This window comes from Panthera onca, chromosome D3 (assembly GCF_046562875.1).
Source record: "Panthera onca isolate mPanOnc1 chromosome D3, mPanOnc1 haplotype 2, whole genome shotgun sequence".
NCBI lineage: Eukaryota > Metazoa > Chordata > Mammalia > Carnivora > Felidae > Panthera > Panthera onca.
Window position 1 is genome coordinate 69,702,151 of NC_138350.1, and position 23,266 is coordinate 69,725,416.

Sequence of the window (23,266 nt, forward strand, 5' to 3'; positions counted from 1 at the left end):
GGAACACTTCAATTTCAGCTAGGGGGGAAACGTAATATCAAGTACTCAGTAGGTTTGCCTAATTCTTAATTGTTCATGTTGTGGATTATCCAGTGGTGTAGCAATTCCCTGGTAACACGGGTCCACAGGCTTCCTAGAGCCTCTCTTCTCCAATACTTCTAAAATCAAGAAAATCAATGCAAGCATCCAAGGAAAGGCGGATCCAGACTTAGAACTTGGGTAAGTGCTTATCCGTTTTGCTAACGTTGGTTTCAGATAGTTTTGGTTTCCTCTGGCAAGGAAAGCCTCCAAAGTAGCTTAATTTCAAGGTCCTCTGAAAGATCTTGACCTTATATTAAGTAAAAGAAATTCATATTCACTGGTCAGCCTACATTAGAGCTGACCATGGTTAATACTGAGCCCTAAATTTACTGTTTTTCCCTATACGTGCATGCCTACGATCAAGTTAACTTATAAATTAGACACAGATTAACAAGAATAAAAACAATTATAACAATATGTTGCAATACAAGTTATGTAAATGTGGTCTCTTTCTCTCAGAACATCCCCCTTCTTTCGTGATGAGAGATGATAAAATGCCTACGTGACGAGATGAAGTCGGGTGTCTGTCTCCAGACCAACAGCAGCTGACCGTGGGTCACTGAAATGGCAGAAAAGGAAAACTGCGAATCGGGGGACAGAACCTGGCACTGTAACACACCCCAAAATTTCACCCTTGTAGAGATTAATCTTAAAATTAGCAAAGTAATTCCAGGGCAGTGATCTTACCCATCGTCAAATCTATGTTTTCCAGTCTCCTAGCACAGCCTCAGAATTTGTCCAACACCTGGTATGGAAGGACTTACTGTGGCTGTGCAATCTAAGAATGAACGGAATTTTGGTTTCTTTAAAACATCTTAGAAAGGTCTTTATTTTTGTTTTGTAACAAATGGCAACAATTTAATCAGTATCAAATTGTTTCATTAGTGGAGTAATATTTTTATCAACCACAAACCTTTCAGAAGGTACTAAGCAACTGAAAGTTGAAAACTTGTTACCCTCGTATTAGAAAGAAATTGTTTTTCTAGATTTAGTGATAAAAAGATAAAAACCCGTAACAAAGGATAGAAACTGAATAGAGTCTAAATGGATTCAGGATTTCAGTTAACATCAGTGTATAAAAAGTCATTTACTGTTTTATGTGTCTAATGTACTTGTGGACAAGCAACGAATCTAACGCTAGCTAAATCTCTAATTTTACTATAATGTAACACTCATTTAAGGGAAAAGCTAAATTTGGGTAGGAGCCTAAGTGACACATTTAACACTAAGAACACACTAACAAAAACCACCGCAAGAAGGAACGCAGGTAGCTGGCGTGCGAGAGGGGCAATTCTGTAAAAGACAGGTTCAGTTTTGGTAAGTGGCTGTCTTCCAGTCTAAACTAACGATGGCATGAAAAACACCAGGGAGAATACATTCAAGTTAATGGAAACAAGTCTTTATTAAGTAACTTTTAATATCAGAAAAATAAAACTCTTATAATTCTCTTTACAGCAAATATATAATATCAGTGCTTTGGCCATCTTAAGTTAAAGGCCCTTTATCATAAAATATATGGTTTTAAACTTTACTCAAATTGAATTTATAATCCCTATGACTTCCCTACATATACATAACAAAAGAGTGTAGTAAAATTAGCAAATACTAAACTATATTGATAATTTATCATTCTTAGTTTGTGGTTTTTAGAAACCGTACACGCACCTAACATATGTCGATTCCTTGGCTTATTAGTTGCAGTGTACGACGCAACAAAATACAAAACACATGCTTGGCGAACATTCGTTCGTATCTACAAGACGGCAGCTAAAGATGAGGTTTCAATACTGACATTTAACTATCCTACAAGCAGTTAGCATTACATCGTAATATGCCATCAAGGCAATTTTTATACCGAAAAAATCAAAATAAAAACCGTTATTTGTAAACTTTTATACGAAATGTAACTCTTCAAGTGGAAATAAAAAATAAAATTTGTCTATTTACTATTCAATACACATAGGATTTTCAATTTTTGTTATATTGAGAAAAAAAGCTCTTTTGTGTTGGGAAAATAATGCTTCAAAAAATAATTAGTAGAAAAACCCACCAGTATATTGTTTTTGTCCTTTCAATGCCAGCACAGATTTGGGAACATACTGAGGATGAGGTTACAGACATCCACAGGTGAAATGTAAAAGTGTATCTTGAAGAAATCTTTCCTCGTGATTGGAAATAGTTTTGAAATGAAGTAAACTGATTGAAGGTCATCACAGCTGCTTTTGTAAATTATGCTAAGGGCATTATTATCCCTCTCTCCCTCCCCTCCCCTAAATTACTAACAAATAAAAATATATTTATAATGTGCAAGACAAATATGGATTGAACATAAAACGTTTCACATTTTGATCTATAGTCTAAAAATTAATCAACAGCTTGATCAGACTAATGAATGGAATGTTCGCATCCTCAATTATTAGCCAATATAGGTGCATCCCAAAGCCCTTCCCGAAATGGGAAAACCCAGGTGGTCATTTCCACATTCACCGAGGGAGGCAATGGGTAGGAATTCACAATCGACACAATTGCATTCCTGATCCAATGATCATACCAGCCGTGAGCATTCTGGGCGAGATGAAGGTCAATGTAGCAGTTTTTGTCCCAAATTATAACCAGTGATCGAGTAAACTGCCATCAGCCCTATTATTACCAATAAGTAATCACAATGCATTAAAAAGTTACTTGCAATCCTGCAGAATTAGGCATAAGTTGTTGTAAAATAAAAAACGAACCTGTTTTGTCAAAACTGGCAGTGTAAAGAAGGCAGCACTGGAAGTGTCTGAATCATCTGTAATGCCAAGTACCCTCCATAAACTCTTAATGTGGTTAGGCTTTGGGACCCACTGTTTTGAAATCTAGACGCGCATACTTTTCTCATAGGCCACACAACCTATGATTATCTTCACTCAGCCAAGCTGAACTTCAGTTTTAGCAATTCTTATACAAGCTATGTCTCTGGGTCTACAGGATAGTATTAATAATTCAAACCAAACTAATAGACAAGAGACCACTTAGGTTTAGTGTTACCATAGCAGCCTTTTATAAGTTTACTAACAACTTTAGCCTAATCCCAATAAAGCCTGATAACAGTCATAAGAATTCATTAGGAAGTTTACTGGGGGTACCATTATACCCATGCCTTTACGAGTCCGTATAGAGATATAGTATTTATGTATATATATATAGTTAAGAGTGAATTTGGATTGCCTGAGTAACAGCTGTCTGGCAAACTGGACATGATGGCGTTCTCTTTTCACAGATCTTGTTGGCACATTCCATGCAGAAGAGGTTGTGGCCACATGGAACTAGGGCAGCAATAACTTCATTCTCAAAGCAAATCACACAATCGTGCTTTCGTCTCGATTCTGGAGGTGAGCTAGAGGTGGAACCACCATTGGAAGAAGAGTAACTATTGGTACCATTAGAAAAAGCAGGGATGTATATTGGAAGGCCGACATGGTTGCCTGTACTAGGTGGGTCGCTCCTAACCCTCCGAGCAAGTGGGTGTTCAATGCTCTCGGGAAACGTAGGAGACAGACGAGGAGTAGATGGCTGACTTCCTCTACGCTGAGTCTTCATGTTACCAGAAGGATCACTCCCAAAGCCAGAGAGTGGGTTAACTGGTTCAAAGGGGGTCCAGATAGTTTGAGCAGATGTTGGTAAAGAGTCAAAGGCAGGAGAATCAACCGCAAGATCTTCTGAGCCTACAGATGGTAGTGTATCTCCAAACCAAAAGTTCCCTGTGCTAAATGGGCTCGTTGGACTAAAGTCAGCCAGCCTATTGCTTCCAAAGTAGGAATCTGTGGAGCCGCTTCCCAGAGAACTGGAACTATCGTTTCGGTAATTGGAGATCATTCTTGCGCGGCTAGGAGGAACCGGATTGGAGGAGAGCCACGCGGAGCCAAGAGTGCCACCTTCAAAGCTTACATCGGTACCGTTGTAATGGAAATCATTCTCTTCGTTGAGCTCAATATAGTTTCCTGTACGCATGGCAATATGCATTTCTATTTCTTCTCGCGCTCGGTCGACATTTTCGGGCATCCCTGTCACTTCAAAGACAGGCTCCTTATCTCTGCTTGGAGTTACTATGTATGTGTGGGTCTGCTGCTGAATTCTTTTAATAGTTGCTCCTTTCGGTCCAACTACCAATCCCACGACACGATAGGGGACCCTCACTTGAACGGTGGTTTGACCGGGCAGATTTGGACTACACGACAATCCTCCCAGGGCAGGGCCATTTTTGTTTCGAGATGCACGAATCATGGAGAAGTGCTCTGCAGCTGAGAGAATCTCTCTTTTGGCCATGGCAACATCTTCTTTCCGTCCAGTGACAACAAAAATGGGCTCCTCACCACGAACAGGTGTCTTGATATATGTGTTGGTCTTGGCTCTCAGTGCTTTAATTTTACAACCTGTTAGAAAGAACATATTTCGTAAGAATCAACATTTATGTCAATAATACTGATAAAGACAAATCACAGAAAGCTCCGTGCAAGCCAAATGTCTGCTTCTGGACAGCTGCGTTTTTGTTGTTGTTGTTGCTGTTGTTGTTTTAATTTTAGTTTTTCTTCATCATAAAAACTTATCACTAGATGAGAAAGCTTTCCTAACTCCACAAATGCTCCCTGGTCCTCCGGTATACTTGTGTCCTGATCTTTCACTTAGGAAGAGGCGGTGCCTCTACCAGGAGATCTTAGAAGTCATGCTAATTGTTTCCTTTCTCTTGTTATCAGTCACTGCAAATGATGCACGAAATCCTCTGTACAGGCAAGCGAGACCACAAGCAGGTCTGACTTTCAGAACGGTAATAATTAGCTCGCTTGCAGGATGTTGGTGGCAAAGAAAAAACCACTAATGCATATGTAAGACACTGACCATCTACTGTCTCATTCAATCTATACAAGAACCCTAAGAACTTGATTATTACACTTTGATTGATAAGGAAAATGAAGCTCAGGAAAACGGTTAAACCCAGTCTAACTTAAAATCTATGGTCTTTTTGTCAGTCGAGAACCTCAAATTTCATACAACTATACTATAAAGCAGAAGTTCTTTAACAGCTTTCCACTTAATTGTCATCTTTTAACATTACTCTTTCCTCTGTAAACTCACCTGATGAGCAAAATGCTCATGGCCCAAAGGCTATCTCACATCTGCTGCCATCAGTTGAATGTGAGGCTTACTAAGTAAGGTATCCCCATAACTGTTTCTTCTAGCTGTACGCAAGCACTAACTCAATTAACTATGACACAAACCAGTGAAACATGAATGCAAAAAGACACTGTACTTGTATGAAAATTAAGATGATTATTTTTGAAAGTCTCAATAAATATATGTACCTTAAAGAGAAGGGTGAATTATGCATGAGTGAGACGACTGTAAAGGCCTGGGGTAAAAAACTAACACAGAATGATGCTGCCCTCACTGTAAAGTTCTTGCTAAATTCAAAAGAAACATATTGGAAATTGTATGGAATATGGGCACTGGATGGATTTTATTAAAAGACTACTCAGATTGGCAGACCCACTCTCAAATGAAAGGTTTTGGCCCCAAATCCTAAATGCATTTAAGTTAAAATAAAATATTGGAGATGCACATACATAACAATCCATTAATTCTTTAATTGACTTTTTAGAGCAATCACCTATTACCAGAACCAACTACATGAGATTAGAGGGCTTCAAAGTGTAACTTAAAGTGTTAAATAGACAACTGAGCCATGGGGTTATAGTTTTCAAAGATCTTACCATGAAGCTTGCTAGAATACATCTGTTCTCATGAATATATTATGTTATCTAGGTTCCTCAAAATGAAGAGGACAGGTTGTTTTTTTTTTTTTGTTTGTTTGTTTGTTTGTTTTAGAGAGAGAGAGAGAGCAAATAGGGGAGAGAGGGAGAGAGAAAGAGGGAAAAAGAATCCCAAGCAGGCTCCATGCTCAACACAGACCCTGACGTGGGCGGGGCTTGACCCTTGGGATCATGACCTGAGACAAAATCAAGAGTCACTGGCTGAGAAACCCAGGTACCCTGAGGCCAGGTGCTCTTAAAGACCAATGTCACACTTTGGGGGTGGTCTTTTTCTTAAATCTTTCCTCCCTTTTTTGCCCCCAATGAATTCATAACACATACAAACTGAGTCTTTACATACATCATTTCTAACCTGCTAACTGTAAAAGCTCCTCCTCCCCCAAGTCTCCCTGCCTCCAGTCCCACCTCACTCCAACCCATTGGCTATATTCATTTTAATCAAATAATGGTTTCTAAATAAAGCACAGATCACATGATCACTTCTTTGCATAAAGTGCTTTAATGGCTCCCTTTTACCACAAGGATAAAGTCCAAGCAATTGGGCACACAAGGCCCCTCTTTACCTGGGGCCCGATTACCTCTCTCTAGATCTATCTCTTTACCACTTGCTTTTTCTCCTTCCTCACTTCTGTAACTTTGCAGTGTGCTCTTACTGTATTAAACTCCTTACCCATGCTCCCTTGCTTCTGTGACTAGAATGTTCCTTTGTCCTTGCCTCTTTACTCCCACCTCTGCTTGCTTTTTAGTTCCTGCTGGCCTTCATATTTTAGTTTAGATGCCTCATCCTCTACAAAGGTTCCTATCCCTCAGGACTGCTTTGTGTACCCTTCCTAAGCATAAGCATTCCCAAACCACTGGATGGTTGACTAGAAGTATATACCTTTAGGGCGCCCATACAGCACATGTTGAAACAAAGATTGGTTTCCTTTATAAACACTGGGCCTTTCTTATACATATTGCTTTGAATGTAAGGGTTTTTTTTTTTTTCTGAGCTTTTCAAGACTTTCATCTTCTAGCCCCACATTGCTAATGCAACTTTGTTGAAGGGAACTGATTATGCTAACTTCAATTGTAACATATGCAACACAACTTTCTTCAACCTACCATTGGATTTTTGGAACTTAACCCACACCTATTGCCCCTTTCAACAAACTGTAAAACTTACAAAGAAATGGCTTGTTTTCTCACTGCTGGATCCTAGGTGCTTATCATAAAAACACTTTTAGAGTCAAGATTACTCTAATTCAAAGATATTCATTTGAGAAGATTTGTTTGGCAGGGAGGGGCTAAAAGCAAAACTGCAAGGAAAGCATTTAGTGCAGTAACTGGATAAGGTAAGAAGGGCCAAGGGGAGGAGGTGGCTTGGGGGCAATCAAGAAATTACTTCAAGGAGTTGAATTTATGCTACTGTAAAACTCGACAGTTTTAACTACAAAGACTGGTGCTGTAGGGGTGCCTAGGTGGCTTGGTCGGTTAAGCGTTGAACTCTTGATTTTGGCTCAGGTCATGATCTCACGGTTGTGGGATGAAGTCCCGCATTGGGCTCTGTGCTGGGCACGGAGCCTGCTTGGGATTCTCTCTCTCCCTCTGCCCCTCTCCCTTGCTTGTACGTGCGCTCTCTCTCTCAAATGAATGGATGAATGAATAGTGCTGCTGTAAATTTACATTTATAAAGAACTACAAGAAGATTGAGTTGATAGTGTTCCTTTTGACTATAAGGCAATGCTATTGCTTTTGCTCCACAATAGAGAGTAAATTAGAAGACACGAGCAATAAAACTTCCATATCTATTTTTTTATATAGACTGAATCTTCAGAAGACTCCTCTTTCAGCACAAAAGATGTTGCTTAGGGCTGTGAACCGAGAGCACTTTCCATTGGCCAATATGTGACTGATGGAGAGCTATCTAAGAAATTCTAAAAGGCTGTGATGTGAACAAATAACTAACTGTTCACATTATACATCCAGGGGAGTTATTGTTATTATTCAGATACTCTGGGCTACAATTTAACAAGAAGGCAGTCTGCTGGAACCACATTTCTAACAAAGAGGGTCCTGTTCATCCTGCAGAAAAACACTGGGAATTTCTATTAAGGACAAAGAGAGAAATAACCAAAGAGTTTGAGGTTAGTTCCTCTTAATCCTTACTAATACTGACCACTAGAAAATTGAATTAAGTAAACTTCTCCAAATAAATACTTTTGAGACTAGAAGCAACCATCAGTCACACGATACAATACTTTTTAATACCTAGTAGGAAGAAAATATGCCTAAAGGTACCCAGAATGCTATCTGGCCTAAGGCCGGTACTAACAAAGAGGTGTTTAATAACTGGCTCTGGAGGACTGAAGACAAATATTTTGAGTGGGGACCACTTCTGAGATAGGGGAGTCAGATAGGCCTATCCTGCCCCAAAGGACTGTGTACTTATTTAGGTCTTCCAGGTCAGAGGAGGTAATGGGAAGGTAGCAAAGCCCAGCCCCTCTAAGCCACTGCCAACAAAAATAAAAGAATGTATTTCTTCTCTCTCCTAAATTTTCTAAGACAGTTTTAACACAATAGCCTCAATTTGGATTAGGACTACAGGAAACCTCATCAATCATAATGTTGTTTCTATAGGAACATACACACTGAGGTTCAAACAACCAACACATGATTTCTAGGAATGAATATGTATATATGTATATACATGTATATATGTATATATATATATATATATATATATATATATATACCAAAGTTGGGGACAATGTGACTAAGGAGACTTCTAAATAGGCAACACAAACTAAAGAAAAAACAAACTTGTTTTATTATTTTATAGGTGAAGGAGGTCAAAGGTTTTTAGAGTATTTTAGACTAAGTTTCTATTTGCAAAGTCTAAGATATTTAAAAAATCATTGAAGAATTTATAATCTCAGAGTGGCATAAAACTCAGAGGCCATAAAAGTACAGATAAATTAGATTACACTTAAAAAATCTGCTGCATGGCAAAAGTCACCAAAAATAATTTAAAGAAATAATTATTTACAACTTATACCACAAATGGCTAATTTCTCTCTCTTACATACATACATATACTTGCCCTACGTATCAGAACACCAAAACCTAATTTAAAAAAATAAAAGAAACTGTTCACAGAAAAGGAAATCTACAAATGGCTACGAAACATGAAAATTCCCATTTCCATGTGAACTGAAGGGTCTTTTTCCACCTATAAGAATATCAAATATCAAAACAAGTATCAAAAACAGTGCTACTAAGAACAGGGAAAAAAAGGACCTTTCTATTTAGTTGCTGGGAGTATGAACTGCCCAAGGGCAGTTTGCATTATTTGTCAAAATTACAACTGCATGGATCCTTCTGCCCCTACAGTCCCACTCATAGAACTGATCCTGCAGAAATACTTGCACAGGTATAAAATGACCTTTGTATTATATTACTTAATTATATTAGCATGAGGCCAGTACAGCTATATAATGGAATACAATGCAGTCATAAAACTGGTTCACTTAGGGGGACAGGGTAGAAGGGAGCCTTAATTTTCCTCCACACTCTTTATTATTTTAATAATTTTGAACCGTACAAATCCATTATTTTTTTCCAAGAAGTATGATTAAACCAGAAAAGTTTTTTTAAAATATAAAGAAATGACACATTTTACTAGACTTAGCATATATGTATTCATTAGACTTTTGGCTAGTACTGACGTTATTTTAAATTGTATGAACTGCAGGGTAAATGATTTCATAACCTGAAATCTGAACAAGGCTTTTTCATTCTAAGAGGTGAGGTCTAACCATGGTCTTCTTACAGCTACTGACAAAAAGAACAGATGTCAAGCTTTGTACCAGAATGTGTAGATGCAGAATGTGTAGAATGTTAAGAACTAGGATACAAAGTTCTATAGTGGTAATTCTGTTTTGATTTGGAAGTAAATCCCCCACATGAAAAAGTCTCCAATCTAGCCCTAGTATAAGAACTCATTTCCTCTTTCTATCTCTATCACTTGGCTGGGGCTGGGTTTGCTTTAAAACCCTGGAGCTGTGGCCAGATTCATGGCCTTCTTGCTCCCTGGTGAGCAGAGGTCCGGTCCGGCCTTGCTTCTGCAGAGTAAAGAGAACCTCTCCTGCCAGAGGCATAGCAGTTAAGAGGGACCCGTCTCTCTCTCATTGCTGGGAGAGGAGTTAAAAGGAAGAAAAAGAACTGAAACGATGGATGTTCGGGGTTTCTCAAACCTGGGGTTGCAGTATCAATTTAATAGGCTGTGATCAACATTAAAAACAACAATTAAAGTTAAAAACAGCACCAAAACTCAACATGTTCCAAATATTTCAGTAAAACATGCGTAAGAAGGGCTGCAATGCCAAATGTTCTTTTACTGGGGGCGGGGTGGGGGTTATCAAAGAAAAGTTTAACTGAAGGTCGTGGAGAGATGTGATGTGCTCTGGATAGCCTGCGAACAAGCCCACAGTCCCCACTGTGAACTGCCTATGGAGACCTTCTGGCAGGACACTGTAGGTGGACTCTAGGAGCTGGAAGGAAAATGGAAGGCTCCATCCAGAAACCTTTTTCTGTTCTTTAATTTTGTTTACTATCTGCCTTAGATTTCTAATGCTGCCAAAGTTACCACACACAGTGAAAGGTGGACACATCTTCAATGACAGCAAGGGGTTTAAATTCCATCTTGTAGGGGCAAAGAATCTTTTTTTCTTTTTTAATGTTTCGTTATTATGAGAGAGAGGGAGTAGGAGGGAGGGAGGGAGAGAGAGAGAGAGAGAGAGCGCGTAAACGTGCGCGTGGGGGAGGGACAGAGAGAGAATCCCAAGAGGGCTCCATGAGGGGCTTGATCTCAGGAACTGTGAGATCACGACCTGAGCCGAAATCAACAGAGTTGGACACTTAACCTACTGAGCCACCACATGCCCATTTTTTTTTCTTTCCTTCTTCTTCTTCTCCTTTTTAAGAAACAAGCCCCAAATGTTATGTGAGCTGTTGCTGATTTTTCACAGAGTATTTTGTTTTCTAGAAGTTCACTGTATTTTCCATTCACTTCATAAATTAGCTACATATACCTTAACTTAAGGTGACTTGAGAAAGCTAAACACCAAAATTGCATTATGTGTATATATCCACTTTGGGTCATCCTTGGCATGTACCTTTATTCAAAACTTCCCCCCAAGAGTGTTGTTTTAAGGGAAAAGAATCCTACTAGGATATCGGTGTAGTACACACACACACACACACACACACACACACACACACACACTTTAAATAAGTCGTGGTGGTTGTAGGGCACCTGCGTGGCTCTGCATTGACAGTGCTGAGCCTGCTTGGGATTCTCATTCTCTCTCTCTCTGCCCCTCCCTTGCTTGCGGGCTCTCACTCTCTCTCAGAACAAATAAACATTTATAAAGAGATAGACAGATAGACACACAGACACACAGATAAGGAGGGGGAATGAAACTCTGTGAGTAGCTCTTTTACCTTTGAGAAAATTAGAACTCCTTGGCCTGACATTAAAACCACCCGCTGCCCCCCTCCCCCACTTCTCTCCCATCGAGTAGCCATAACCCAGCTTCTTCTAGACTTTATCATCTCCTAAACATGCCCTGTTCCTCCTGTTCCTCTTCTGTCTCTGCTCAGATACTTCCCTAAATAACGTGGAAAACCCACAGTACTTCTGCTCCACACCTTATAGCTTCTGAGTAACAACCATGGCCGTTTGGAAGATGAGGCTGTACATGTGAAGCCTGGCTCTATGAACTCAAAATAGTACAAAGGTGCAGACTCATTATTACTGCTACCACATATAAATCTTCCAAGGCATAGTTTAAAGGAAACAATGTAAGAAGCAAAAAACTGATCATCTGAAGGCCTGGGTCTTAAGTATATCACCAGTTTCTCCCCCCCCACCCCGTTTCTCCTCCTGGTTTCAATGTCAGGTCATTCAACCTCTAGGTCCTTTCTGATGCTTACATTTTTGACCAAGTCCCTCTTCTCCTAGGAAAAAGTCACTGTTTCTTTTTTAAAGTCTTAAAAGAACTTGGGACAATCAGATACTACCTTATTTCATACACATATATCTTTTCTTCCTTTCCTCAAGGAAAAGTAGGTTGAGTAATAATGGTTGGGAACATTGACTTCGGATGATCACTAACCAGCTTTGTGAACTTTAGCAGGTCAGTAAACCTTTATCTTTCCTTCATGGGTGAGGAACTACGATTAAAGATACTTTTCTCACTTGGTTCTTACAAGGATTAAATGAAATCATGTATTAAAAATGCTTATTACAATGCCCGTTTTTCAAGTAGGTGGCTCTGTAAAGGGTAACTTTTTTTTTAAGTATTTATTTTTGACAGAGAAAGAGCACACACATATGTGAGGGAGGGAGGGGCAGAGAGAGAAGAGGACAGAAGATCTGAAGTGGGCTCTGCTGAGAGCATTGAGCCTGATGCGGGGCTCGAACCCATGAAATGAACTGTGAGATCATGACCTGAGCTGAAGTCAGACGCCTAACCTACTGACCCCACCCTGGCTCCCCAGTAAAGGGTAACTTACAAGACTACCCAACCATGCCCAACCACTCTTCAAGTATTTCCTGAAATAATAATGATAAAGTAAAAATCTGTAGCACACTTTTCAGTTTTCCAAACTTATCTAGATTTATTCCCATTTAATCATCATAACAGTGCTTTAAGAAGGGCAGGAAAGAACCTGAACTGCTCAAGATCTCCCAGCGGGAAAGTCAGATCTCAAACCCACGTTGTCTTAACAACCCCACATGCCTCTTATGACTCCATACTGTTTTTTTCTAAAAGCACTGGAGGAACATATTATTTCATGTGTCATGATATATTAGAATTAAGAGGGGATCCTACTCCTTGAGGGATAGTCCAGACACCTATTCAAAAGCTCCTTTAACTTTACAGGAACTCAATTTCGGTATTATGTTTTCAAAGACTGATGGATATCAGCTAAATCCCAATAAGAGAGTGTTTCTTATGCATACTAACTTAACCCAACAGTTACATTGTTTGGATCAGCAATGCAAACTATTCATAAATGCACAGTATCATAAATGCTTTCCTTTCTAGAGTTCAAGTGTCCTTGTAGCTCTTCTAGTCAAAATCCTCAAATGTTTTGTGAATACAGTCTCACTGTAGATATCATTCTGTCAGCACTTCAAACAGCTTCATTATTGTGATTTTAGTTTTGTTATTTTTGACTTTTAATGCCTTAAATCAAGAAGGTTGCTACTGGCCATAAAACAAAGCTCCAAATTAAGTTCAGGTTGACTGGCTCCTTACATAAAGGGTTGGGAATAAAAGCAAGAGGGAAGAAAACCCCAATTACCACAATATGGAAATTAAAACAGGAATAGTAAAGTGGCAAGTCTAATCCAACAATCCAGTTAAATACAATAAACATCACAAGCATCTACCTTGCTTTGGGTACTTTATCAAGGATGCAAAGATGACCAAGATTCAGTGCTGCCCTCACTGACTTGTATCAGTTTCAAGCACCAGAATGATCTGATGTCTACACATGTTCATGTACAGATATCAGTCTCTTTTCTTATATTGCAGATAGTATTCAAACCTTCTGTATCTTTGCTGATCTTTTTGTCTGCTTGTTCTACCACTTACTGAGATAGCAGTGTTTAAGTCTCCAATTCCATGAGATTGAGACCCTGGGTAAGTTACTTATATCCCCATAGATCTGTTTCCTTATCTGTATGGTGGGAATAAGAATGGATCAAATGAGACGATACACTGTCTCACACACTTGAAGGTTTATAATTAAAAAAAAAAAAAAGCTGTTTGACTTTGAATCAATTTTCTATAGGAAGTTGAAAACACTTAAAGGATTTATCTCCTGAAGATAAAACTTAACATTTTGATTATATAAAGCATGCTGAAATATTATCAACTTTACTGAACTTGGAGGGGATATGTTGAAGTCAATCTAACTGGGAATCTGAAATCTGGTATACTTTTGCATGATTGCAGGGACTCTTTTTGGGCAAAAATCAGAATGTGAGAGCACTAAGAAATAATCTAATTCAACCTCATTTTATACATGAAGAAAACCGAAGCCTAGAATTGCCCAAAATTATGAACTAATAACTCCTAAAATACACCATTCTCTGAACCTAACTTATTTTTCTAGTAGATTCTTAAGAAGGAGTTAAAATCTAAAATTCCCCTTCTTTTTTCACTTAGACAAGAAAACTGAAATACTTAAAAAAAAAAAAAAAAAGGCTCATATTTAGCCTTTCACCAAAGCTGAAACACCTAGATAAGGGTGTAAATTAGAGAAGAGAGCTAGAACAATTCTCCTAACTGGGGATTTTAAAATTAGGCTCATGCGCTTTAGAGGATGTTAATAGAAACCTTAGAATTACTTCTATTTGGGTACCATATAATAATCAGATTCATTTGTAAACTTTAAAAAAAAATATACTGTGGACCATTTAGTTAGTGGTATACCCTGGGAAAAACTTACTAAAGTGACAATTTTCAGTTTCAACCTAGTATGTGCTCAGAGTACAAATCTAGCAGATTTATAAACTTTACCCTGCCTCATATATAATTTATTATGTCTGTACTTTCAATTGTGCTATGAATCTCTACTAATGACATCTTCCCAAACTTGATCCCAACAACAAGTGGGGGATGGAAGGGGCCAGGAAGGACAAGTCATTGGAACAGGTTTTTTTCCCACAAGAAATGCTCAGTAAGGTTAAGTGATTTGTCCAAAGTCACAAGGCAACAAAGGCACAAAGGCAACAAATGGTGAAACCAAGTCTTTAACAAGTTTTTTTCTAAACTCCCAAGTTCCAATGTCCTTTCCTACAGTACATTAAAATGGTACTGATGGCAAGGGAGAACGTATGTCAAAGGGAAGATGAGTGGTAAGGAAAAAGGGACAGTAATAAAAAGGCCAGCCTGAAATGTAAATACTGTTAATAATAGCAACCCTTCTGGGAAATCTTTTAGTTGTTTGGAACTATTCCCTCCCTACACTCCTCCAATGGTGTCCAGAAGATCAACTACTTCACGCTAATCTTTAACTACACCTGCAGTTTTCATTAAAGGACTGTCTTTATAATTTCAAGGCCAATCTTATTATTCCATGGTACTTTATTTGTAGTCAAATCAGGATTCTCTGCATATAATGAATTGTAATTTTTGCTTACTGGACAAAGGCAACAAACCGTGCCCACATGAATTGTTCTTAAATCCCAAACACTGGCACGGAAGAGGTTCTAATGTTATGCAGTGCTCAATCATAGAATAAAGACTCGAACTATCCAAATGGCACTAGGCTGTGCATATATTCAATGTAGTATAGTTGGACTTGGTAATACTAATACTAGAAAATTATTTTAAAAGCTTAAATATCACATTTAATCTTTAAAAATGTCCATATGGTACCTAATGGTGGCATGGGGAAAAAAGTTAAAAGTAAACTCAGAAATTATGGTCTAAAAGCCATCTGGGAGGTATTAAGATGTAGTTTAATAATAATAATAATAATAATAATAATAAAACTATCACTTTGGAATTACCTGAAGATCAATGGGGTTTTAAAATAGATTTTCCATAATCTACCTGGAGTTTCCTAAAGGAGGTTTTAAACTGCAAATACACTTACCTATTTAGTCTCTTATGAACATTGTTACTTATTTTTTCACTTGGAGTTCAACTTCAAAAATTCTACATGGCCTAAATTACATTAAAAAATTCTGTAACAATCCCTTTGATCATAAAATAATACTGTGGTAGTCACTATAGCTGTTCAGGAATATTCTGGCTCTCTTCTGTGGGCACATGGTTGTAATGGACCTTCTCTTACCTACTTGAAGTTAGGTGTGGCCCCATGACTTACTCTGATTAACAAAACAGGAGATGTAATTATTACTTCCGGGTCTAATATTTAAAGACCAGCATGTCCTATGCTACTGTCTCTTATTCCGCTGGCACATGGGAAGACCAGCTAACACTTGCGATGGTGGCCACTGCACTGGCCCGTGTCCCTGAATAACTGAAATGAGCAGAGCCCCTGCGAATAAGAAATTACCCTTTATTGTTTTAATACTGAGATGCTGGGGTTCGCTGTCATCACAACATAATTCAAATCTATCCAGACAGAAGTGCCGTGTAGCCAGAAGGCATTCAGACATCAGATGGTTCTAGTTGTTACACGTTAGAAGAATATAATGTGTGAAACTGCTAAAGCCAAGAAAGGTAAATGAGATTAAAAAGTGGTTCGACTTAATTTCAGATTTAACTCAACAAAAACAACATGTACTTATCGCTTAAAGTTTCATGTGTTTCAATTTATTTGTATCATTCAGTTTCTAGAGGTATTATCGATAAGGTTACATCCAGCTGAAGAGATATCTGAAGCCTAGGGAGTTTAAGTGACTTGTCCAAGATCACAAAGTGAGTTACTGGCACAGAGTAATCAAATTTAGAAATTTTAATTTCTGATTGTAGACTCTTTCCAATATACCATAGCTGAGCAGAGACTGTTGAAGGAATTTGGGTAGTTTTTTATATTAAAACATATATTCTGAACATTTTTGTATTTGGTTTAAGGCAAAAGTATCAAATCTTTCAATCTGTACAAATATCAAATTCATTCAAAACCAAATGCACAAAATATTAAGCACTATCTTATAACTAAATACTATCTTTCCTTGAAAACTTAAGATATAAGAAGAGCTACAGAGAATTCTAACCCATAAACTTTGTTGAAAATTTTCCTAAACAGGAATCTCTAACAGAGTTAACAGTTCCTGTATACTTGACTCCCTGGATCATTTTTAGATTGTTGGTAACCAGGGGGTAGAAAATACACCCTTGTATTACCACCTTATTTTCCATTTCCTCCTAGTGAATCCAAATAGTTCATTAGCTGAATGAGCCAGGAAGAAAAGGCAGTAGATTCCCCACCCATTTGCAAAACAATAATCGAACCTTTCCCAATGGTCCCAGAGCTAACAAACTATTATCAACTAAATTTAAATTTTAAAGCCTAGAAGTTACAATATAAGCTTTGTAAAGCTAGCAGGTATATAACACAAATTAACTTTCTGAACTATAAATGACAGTGAATTTTTAGTTAGGCATATGAGAAGGAGAATATTAGAATGAGAACTGTGCCTTCTGGGTAGCAGAGACATCAAAATTTTATTAAGTAAATTTATTTGGAGAGTGAGGATATTTGAAGTTATCTATACTAGAAATACAGTACCCCAAAGATTAGGGAGGAAATTAACTCAAATATCATTAACCTTCCTGAGCAGGATGCTTGAATACAGAGGCAGCAACTTAATCTTTGATGTCAAACAAACTGGTCTAAATCCAAGTTCCACTTTTTTTTCTTGGAGCAAGTTATCTCTGGGAGCTTCAGTTTCTACACCCATAAAATGGGGATAATAGCCTAGAAGGATTATGGTACCTGGCAAAGAGAAGGCCAATAATCCCCCCTACTCCATAAAAGAAAAAGATCATGTACTTTAGCGTTGTTCTGAAACAGTTTCTCCTCAAGAAATGTGTATTTCTTCTTGAATAGGGAATTTATGTATGGCATGACCTAAGTTTCTCTTTTTCTTTTGAACAAACATACACAAATAAGCATATACCTTATTTCAATTATGTTAAAACTTAAGAGTGGTTCTACCCTAATAAAATGGGGAAAATTGTCACAAGGATGTGTTTATGAGATATTGAAACAATGTAACATATTCATTATTTTAAAAGTGACCACACAAATAACCACTGGGAAATCAGTGGAGACAGAGTAGCTCAACAGAGAAGAAAACAATGTCGGAAGGGGTCGAGCTCAGTGACAGCCAAAGGTACAGAGCCCACTAGAGTGTAGACACACAAAAAAATAGAACTCCAATTTCCACTGTTACCTCATTCTTTAAATTTTTTACATGTTTTTATAGTATATATCAGATACATATCATTCATACATAAATATACAAACTTTGGAAGTACAAGATTAATTTTTTTGACAGGATGTACAATCAAAAAAAGCTGGAGACAACTCTTCCAGGCTATGAGGCAAGAGAACAACATACATATAAAGTCACTATTGAAAATAGATGAAGACCCATGTTAAGCTTAAACAGTAACATACACCCCCTATGTTACAAATTTCTAAGACAACTGAATATATGACATTCAGTATTTACTTATAATGTAGTTAAGAATGGGTACAGAGTTTATTTTAACTCACTTTTTAACCTAACTGGACATCAATGGCTGTACATTAAACCTCATATTAACCACTGCGAATGTGTCTTGTGGGTACTATGTTCAACAAAAGTTTAAGTTTTAAGTCTGTTGTCAGGTTTTGTTTTTTTTTAAGTTTACTTCATTTATTTTTGAGACACACACACACACACACACACACACACACACACACACACACGAATGGGGGGGGAGGGGCAGAAAGAAAGGGAGAGAGAGAAGGCCAAGCAGGTTCTGCACTGTCAGCATGGAGCCTGATGTGGCGCTTGATCCCACAAACTGTGTGAGATCATGACCTGAGCCTAAATCAAGAGTCAGACACTTAACTGACTGAGCCACCCAGGCCCCAAGTCTATTGTCAGGTTTAATCTCTAGCTCATATTCTAAAACTTCAGTGCTTATCAAAAAGCCCCTTTATTTAGCTCATGGCTTTATTTTACAGTATTGTTGGTTTCAATATGAGATGCAAATCTTAAAAAAATGGGGCCAATTTAACATTTGCAAATATGGGAGTGCAAATATGAGGTCAACACTGACAACTTTCATCACTATCAAAAGCAGTGGGTTTTTTTTTTTTTTTTTAAAGATACTGGAACCAGAGGCCACTATATGAGTTCTAGTCTATATGACTCAGAATTCCATTTGTCCTACCCTTTGCTTCAGAGCTGAAGTCAGAAATGTCTCCATCTGTGTCATATTTATTTCCAAAACCAATTAAGAGATGACAAACAGAAAATTACAACTTTAGGTAATGAATAAAATGGCAGGAATGGATAATCCTTAAGAATGAAAGTTCAGTTCATCCAAAGCAGACAAGTAAATTAAGTGATTTGCCCCATTTATTCGCTTGGAGAAAACAGAAATTACCACCCTATAGAAGGATGCAAACATTAGAAGTTGCCTTGTTCCTGGTGGGAGTGGGAACACACTTTACAGGTTTTGTTATGGTGCTGGCTGCCGGGTGGAGATGGGGAAGGGGTCAATGATCCACTAGGTGCATGGTTCAGAACAGGAAAAGGGGGACAAGACTTTCTGCTCTTAAGATAGCGGATGATGGCATCCTTTTAACAGGACTGTCAGCTCTGGGAAATATTAAGTGCAAGAGAATAGTCAGCAATTTGTCTCCACGTCCTAAGACATAAATAGAACCACATTTCCTTATTAACCAATGAGCACAGCCCAGAAAAACTAAAGATTTTATCTCATTTGCTGTAATTCAGGAGATGGTACAAAATAAAAACTCAGAATGAATTCAGTTTACTTTTAAATAATGGATTTGTATAAAGACAACAGCCTGTGTAATTAGGGATCATTTTTTCGTGCTTTAAATATAGAAAAGGACAAAAGTTTGTATTTAACTAAATATACAAAAGATATCATTATCTTGTCCTTAGTCAAACTGGCAAATAATGTAAATGTTCTTTTCTTTTGTTATCCTAAACTGTAAGCACACTGAAGCAACTTGTGCTCAGGCAGTGCAATCCTAGTATAGCATTTAGTTTTTCGTACTTTGGCCTGAATAGACACCTTCCCAGCCTCTTTTCGCCACACTCCTTTTAAGACCCCAAGTATCAAAAACAAAAACAAAACCAAAACCCCCAAAACTTTCTAATCATACTTAGAGATCATTCCTCCACACCTTTCCTCACATTGTTCCTCAGTCCTTCTCCTTCTTCATCTCCATTTAAGTCCTATCCATTCTCCAAGTCCCTACAGGGCTGATGTTCTCACAAGCCCTGTCTGTTTGTCACACACTCACTACAGTGAGTGCCATTAAACGACATGTTAGTTTAGTGCCATTCCACTGTTTATTAGACTCCTAAGTTTAAGGACAGCAAGTTTGTCTGAATCAACCTCACATTCCCAACTGCCATAAACCCTCACCTGGCAAAACAGAAGCTTGAAACATAGCAATTCCTTGATGTAGTTAATTGAATGGCCAACTCATTTTGGATTTATAAATTAAGATGTTACAGTTTTATTCTATGTAAGGTGAAACAGCGCTCTCCTAGATTAGTATCTTAAGTATGGCAAAACAAAGAACAAAAAAGCCCCCCAAGCCCATCCAAACAAGACAAAACAAAACAAAAACAAGGCATCTGAATCTTATTTACCAAACTACAGGAATAAATTCTCAACTGAATGGTACCAGCTTCGAACAGTGCCTTTAAGTACTAGTCATCAGGCAGTCTGAAATAAGCTATCTCCTTTATCCAGATTTCAGACGGGTTTTTCTTATTAAAATCCGAGAGGTAAGAAATGAGCCAACTCTGACATTTGAAACCACCATTTCCACAGACCTCTTATTTATGTGTACTTTAGACCACTTGGGAAAGATGAGATCATTTAAGCAGCAGCGCCATTATTTCTCTTTATTTGACCCCAACAATGCTCTCAACCTAACAGTAAAGAGACATGCATCAACCAGGCTAAGCTGTATTGAAATAAGGCAGCTGGGGTAGTATTTACTCCTTTAGTATTGGGGGGAGGGGCTGGGGGGAAGCTATACTAAAGAGCAGAGGACCTTCCCTAAAAATGTCGGTTACAGAGGTACTCTGGGCATCCCCTTCCCCCACCTTCACAAATCTACTCCTGGAATCTGAGACATAGGTCCTTTGTCTGAACAATGTGGGAGGAGTCTGTCTGCAGTGCTGGTGTGCTGGCAAGTGAAGAGAATTTACTGAAAACTGTATAATCGCATAGAGTTCCTTAACTCAATTACCTTACTGTCCATTTTCTCTTCATCGTGTCCACTAGAGTAGTTCTAAAAGACAGCCAATGTGGCATTTCGAGAGTTAAAATGTATCAAAGGGAATACAAAAAGATCAACAGAGTTAGGCTGCTCTTCAAAAGCTAAGTTTCTGAATAGCGGAGGGGTGGAGGGGGGTGATGGCATTACCCACCACTTGAACATCCCCTTCCCTCTCGACTGAGCTCTCGTACAAAGCCTCCATTCCTGTCAATTTCTTCGTCTGAACAAGCTGCTCCCTAAGGTGAGCTGGGTACCGTCGGCTGCGCAAACTTGCAATCTCGCAGCTTTCCGTGCACAACACCGAATCCACCACCGACCCGACCTTTTACCACCTCACTGAGGTTTCTGGTGCCACGCCAGCCTGGTGTTCCACGAATACAGCCCGAGTTAAGTGAACACCACCGGATTTGGTGCCTGGAGAAACTTAACACCTTTCACCATGCAAAACGAGCGGAATACCGTAGGTTTTCGCAAGGTGACCCACCTTCTCATCTTATCTACCCACGGTTCCTCGCAGACCCCTTCGCGATGGATTTGGGGGACTCGCCGGGTTCAATGTTGCAGCCGGGAGCTCGCCTCTTTCGGCTCCCCCACCCACGCCCGGGGCCATGCCCAGCTGGACTCCCCTCCTCCCCGCCGCACTCACCCTGGCGACCGACAATCTCGGCGACATGCTCGGAGCTGGGCACCGGGACGCACTCGGTGGTGTTGACGCTCTTCCTCCGGAGCAGGGCCGCCTGCTCCCCGTTTAGGGCGGCCGCCGCCGCCGCCCCGCAGCCGCCGGGGCCGTAGGCGTGGGACAGCATCGCCGCCATCATGCCCTGGGCATCGTCCCCTCCGTAGAGCACCCCCGCCGCCGCGGCCGCCGCGGCCGCCTCCCGGGCATCGAAGCCGGCGGCGGGCAGCAGCACCGACCCCAGGGACCCGCCCGGGATCGGCTGGGTCTGGGAGGTGGCGGTCGCGGGCGGCGACAGCAGCAGCAGCGACTGTCGGTCCTCCTCCTCTGCCTCCTCCAGCTCCTCCTCCTCCAGCAAGTCTCCGTCCAGCTCCGCTTCCTCCCCCTCCTCCTCCTCCTCGTCCTCCTCCAGCTCCAGCTCGGCCGCCTCCGGGGCCCCGGGCCGGCCGGGCGGAGCCCGCTCCTCCGGAGACAGCCCCGCCGCCCGCCGGGCCTGGCCCTGCGCCGCCGCCGCCGCGGCCCGAAGCGCCGGGGTGCCGGGCTCCGCCGGGCTGGGGTCTTCGAGGCCTAGCGCGGCCAGGCGCTCCCTCAGCAGGAGCCCGTCCCCCTCCAGCTCCGGGCCGCCCGCGGGCGGCGGCAGCGGCGGCGGCGGCGGCGGCTGCGGCAGGGGGGCCGGGGCCGCCGCCAGGGCCAGGGCCGCGGAGCTGCCGCTCGGCATCGCGGCGGCGCGCTGTCAATGGCGGCGGCGGCGGCAGCGGCCGGGTCAGGCGCGGCGGGCGGCGAGCCCCATGGCGGACAGGGCTCGGGCCCTGCTCAGCGCGCAAACACCTTTCCTCTGGGGAGGCGGCGGGGCTGGCGACCCGGGCCGAGGAGCGCCAGGGCCGCCCGGAGACTGGAGAGGGCGGGGTGGAGGGGCAGAGGAAGGAGGCAGAGGTAGGTAACTAGGTGGGTGGGTGGGGACGGCAGCGGGGCGGGCTGCAGGAGGTGGCAGCGGCTCCCCTCTCAGGGTTTCTTTTGTTTCATGGCCTTAACCAGCCCCCGGCGCGCGCGGCGGCGGCGACGCCCCACGCCGCTCTCCGAAAGAAGCCGGCGAGCTCTGATTGGCTGCTTTTAATCTCTGGGAGCCCGCCCTCTGCTCCCCGCAGCCTTCTAATGCCTTTCCCTAGCCCCACTCCCCCACCCTCTTCTCGGGCCCCGCCCCACTCCTCCCCAGAGCTCTCTGATTGGGTGACCGGGACAAGCCAGTCCCCGAAGCCTTTTCCTTCCGTCCTCTCCCCTCCCCCCTCCCCTCCCTCCCCTGTCCCTACTGGCTCACGAGGAGAGGGACTGTGATTGTTCGCTTTACACGTCACTCATTGTGACGTACCCAGGAGGGGCGGGGAAAAGTAGGAGGGACGAAGGCGCTGTAACAGGCTGAAACTGGGGCCGAGCAGGGGTTTTCGCGCAGGCGCGTGCAGCTGCAGCGCACAGCTAGGTTTCTTCCTTTCTCCTCGTCCCACCTGCCCACAAGGGTCGGGTCTTTTAGGGCACTGTGTGAGCGGCCTTGGAGTGGGGTAGTCGTGGGCACGGTGGGCTTGTTTCCCCGGGTTGAGAACGAGATTACCTTGTTTCAGGGTAAGGGCCTAGGGAGAGTCATCGGAGGAGGGGCCAGTGAAGTGTCCTCCTATCCAGCCGTGGGGGT

At 41.1% G+C, this 23,266-nt stretch overlaps 1 protein-coding gene across 1 annotated transcript; it reads right to left on the reverse strand.

Annotated features, from left to right (window-relative positions):
- Positions 1-1,458: 1,458 nt before the first annotated feature.
- On the reverse strand, positions 1,459-22,764 carry MEX3C (mex-3 RNA binding family member C). Its single transcript, XM_060613883.3, has 2 exons — positions 21,556-22,764; positions 1,459-4,493 (listed from the first exon to the last, which is right to left on the reverse strand). The coding sequence occupies exons 1-2, from the start codon at positions 22,301-22,303 to the stop codon at positions 3,268-3,270; spliced, it is 1,974 nt and encodes a 657-aa protein (XP_060469866.2). The 5' UTR covers positions 22,304-22,764; the 3' UTR covers positions 1,459-3,267.
- Positions 22,765-23,266: the final 502 nt, after the last annotated feature.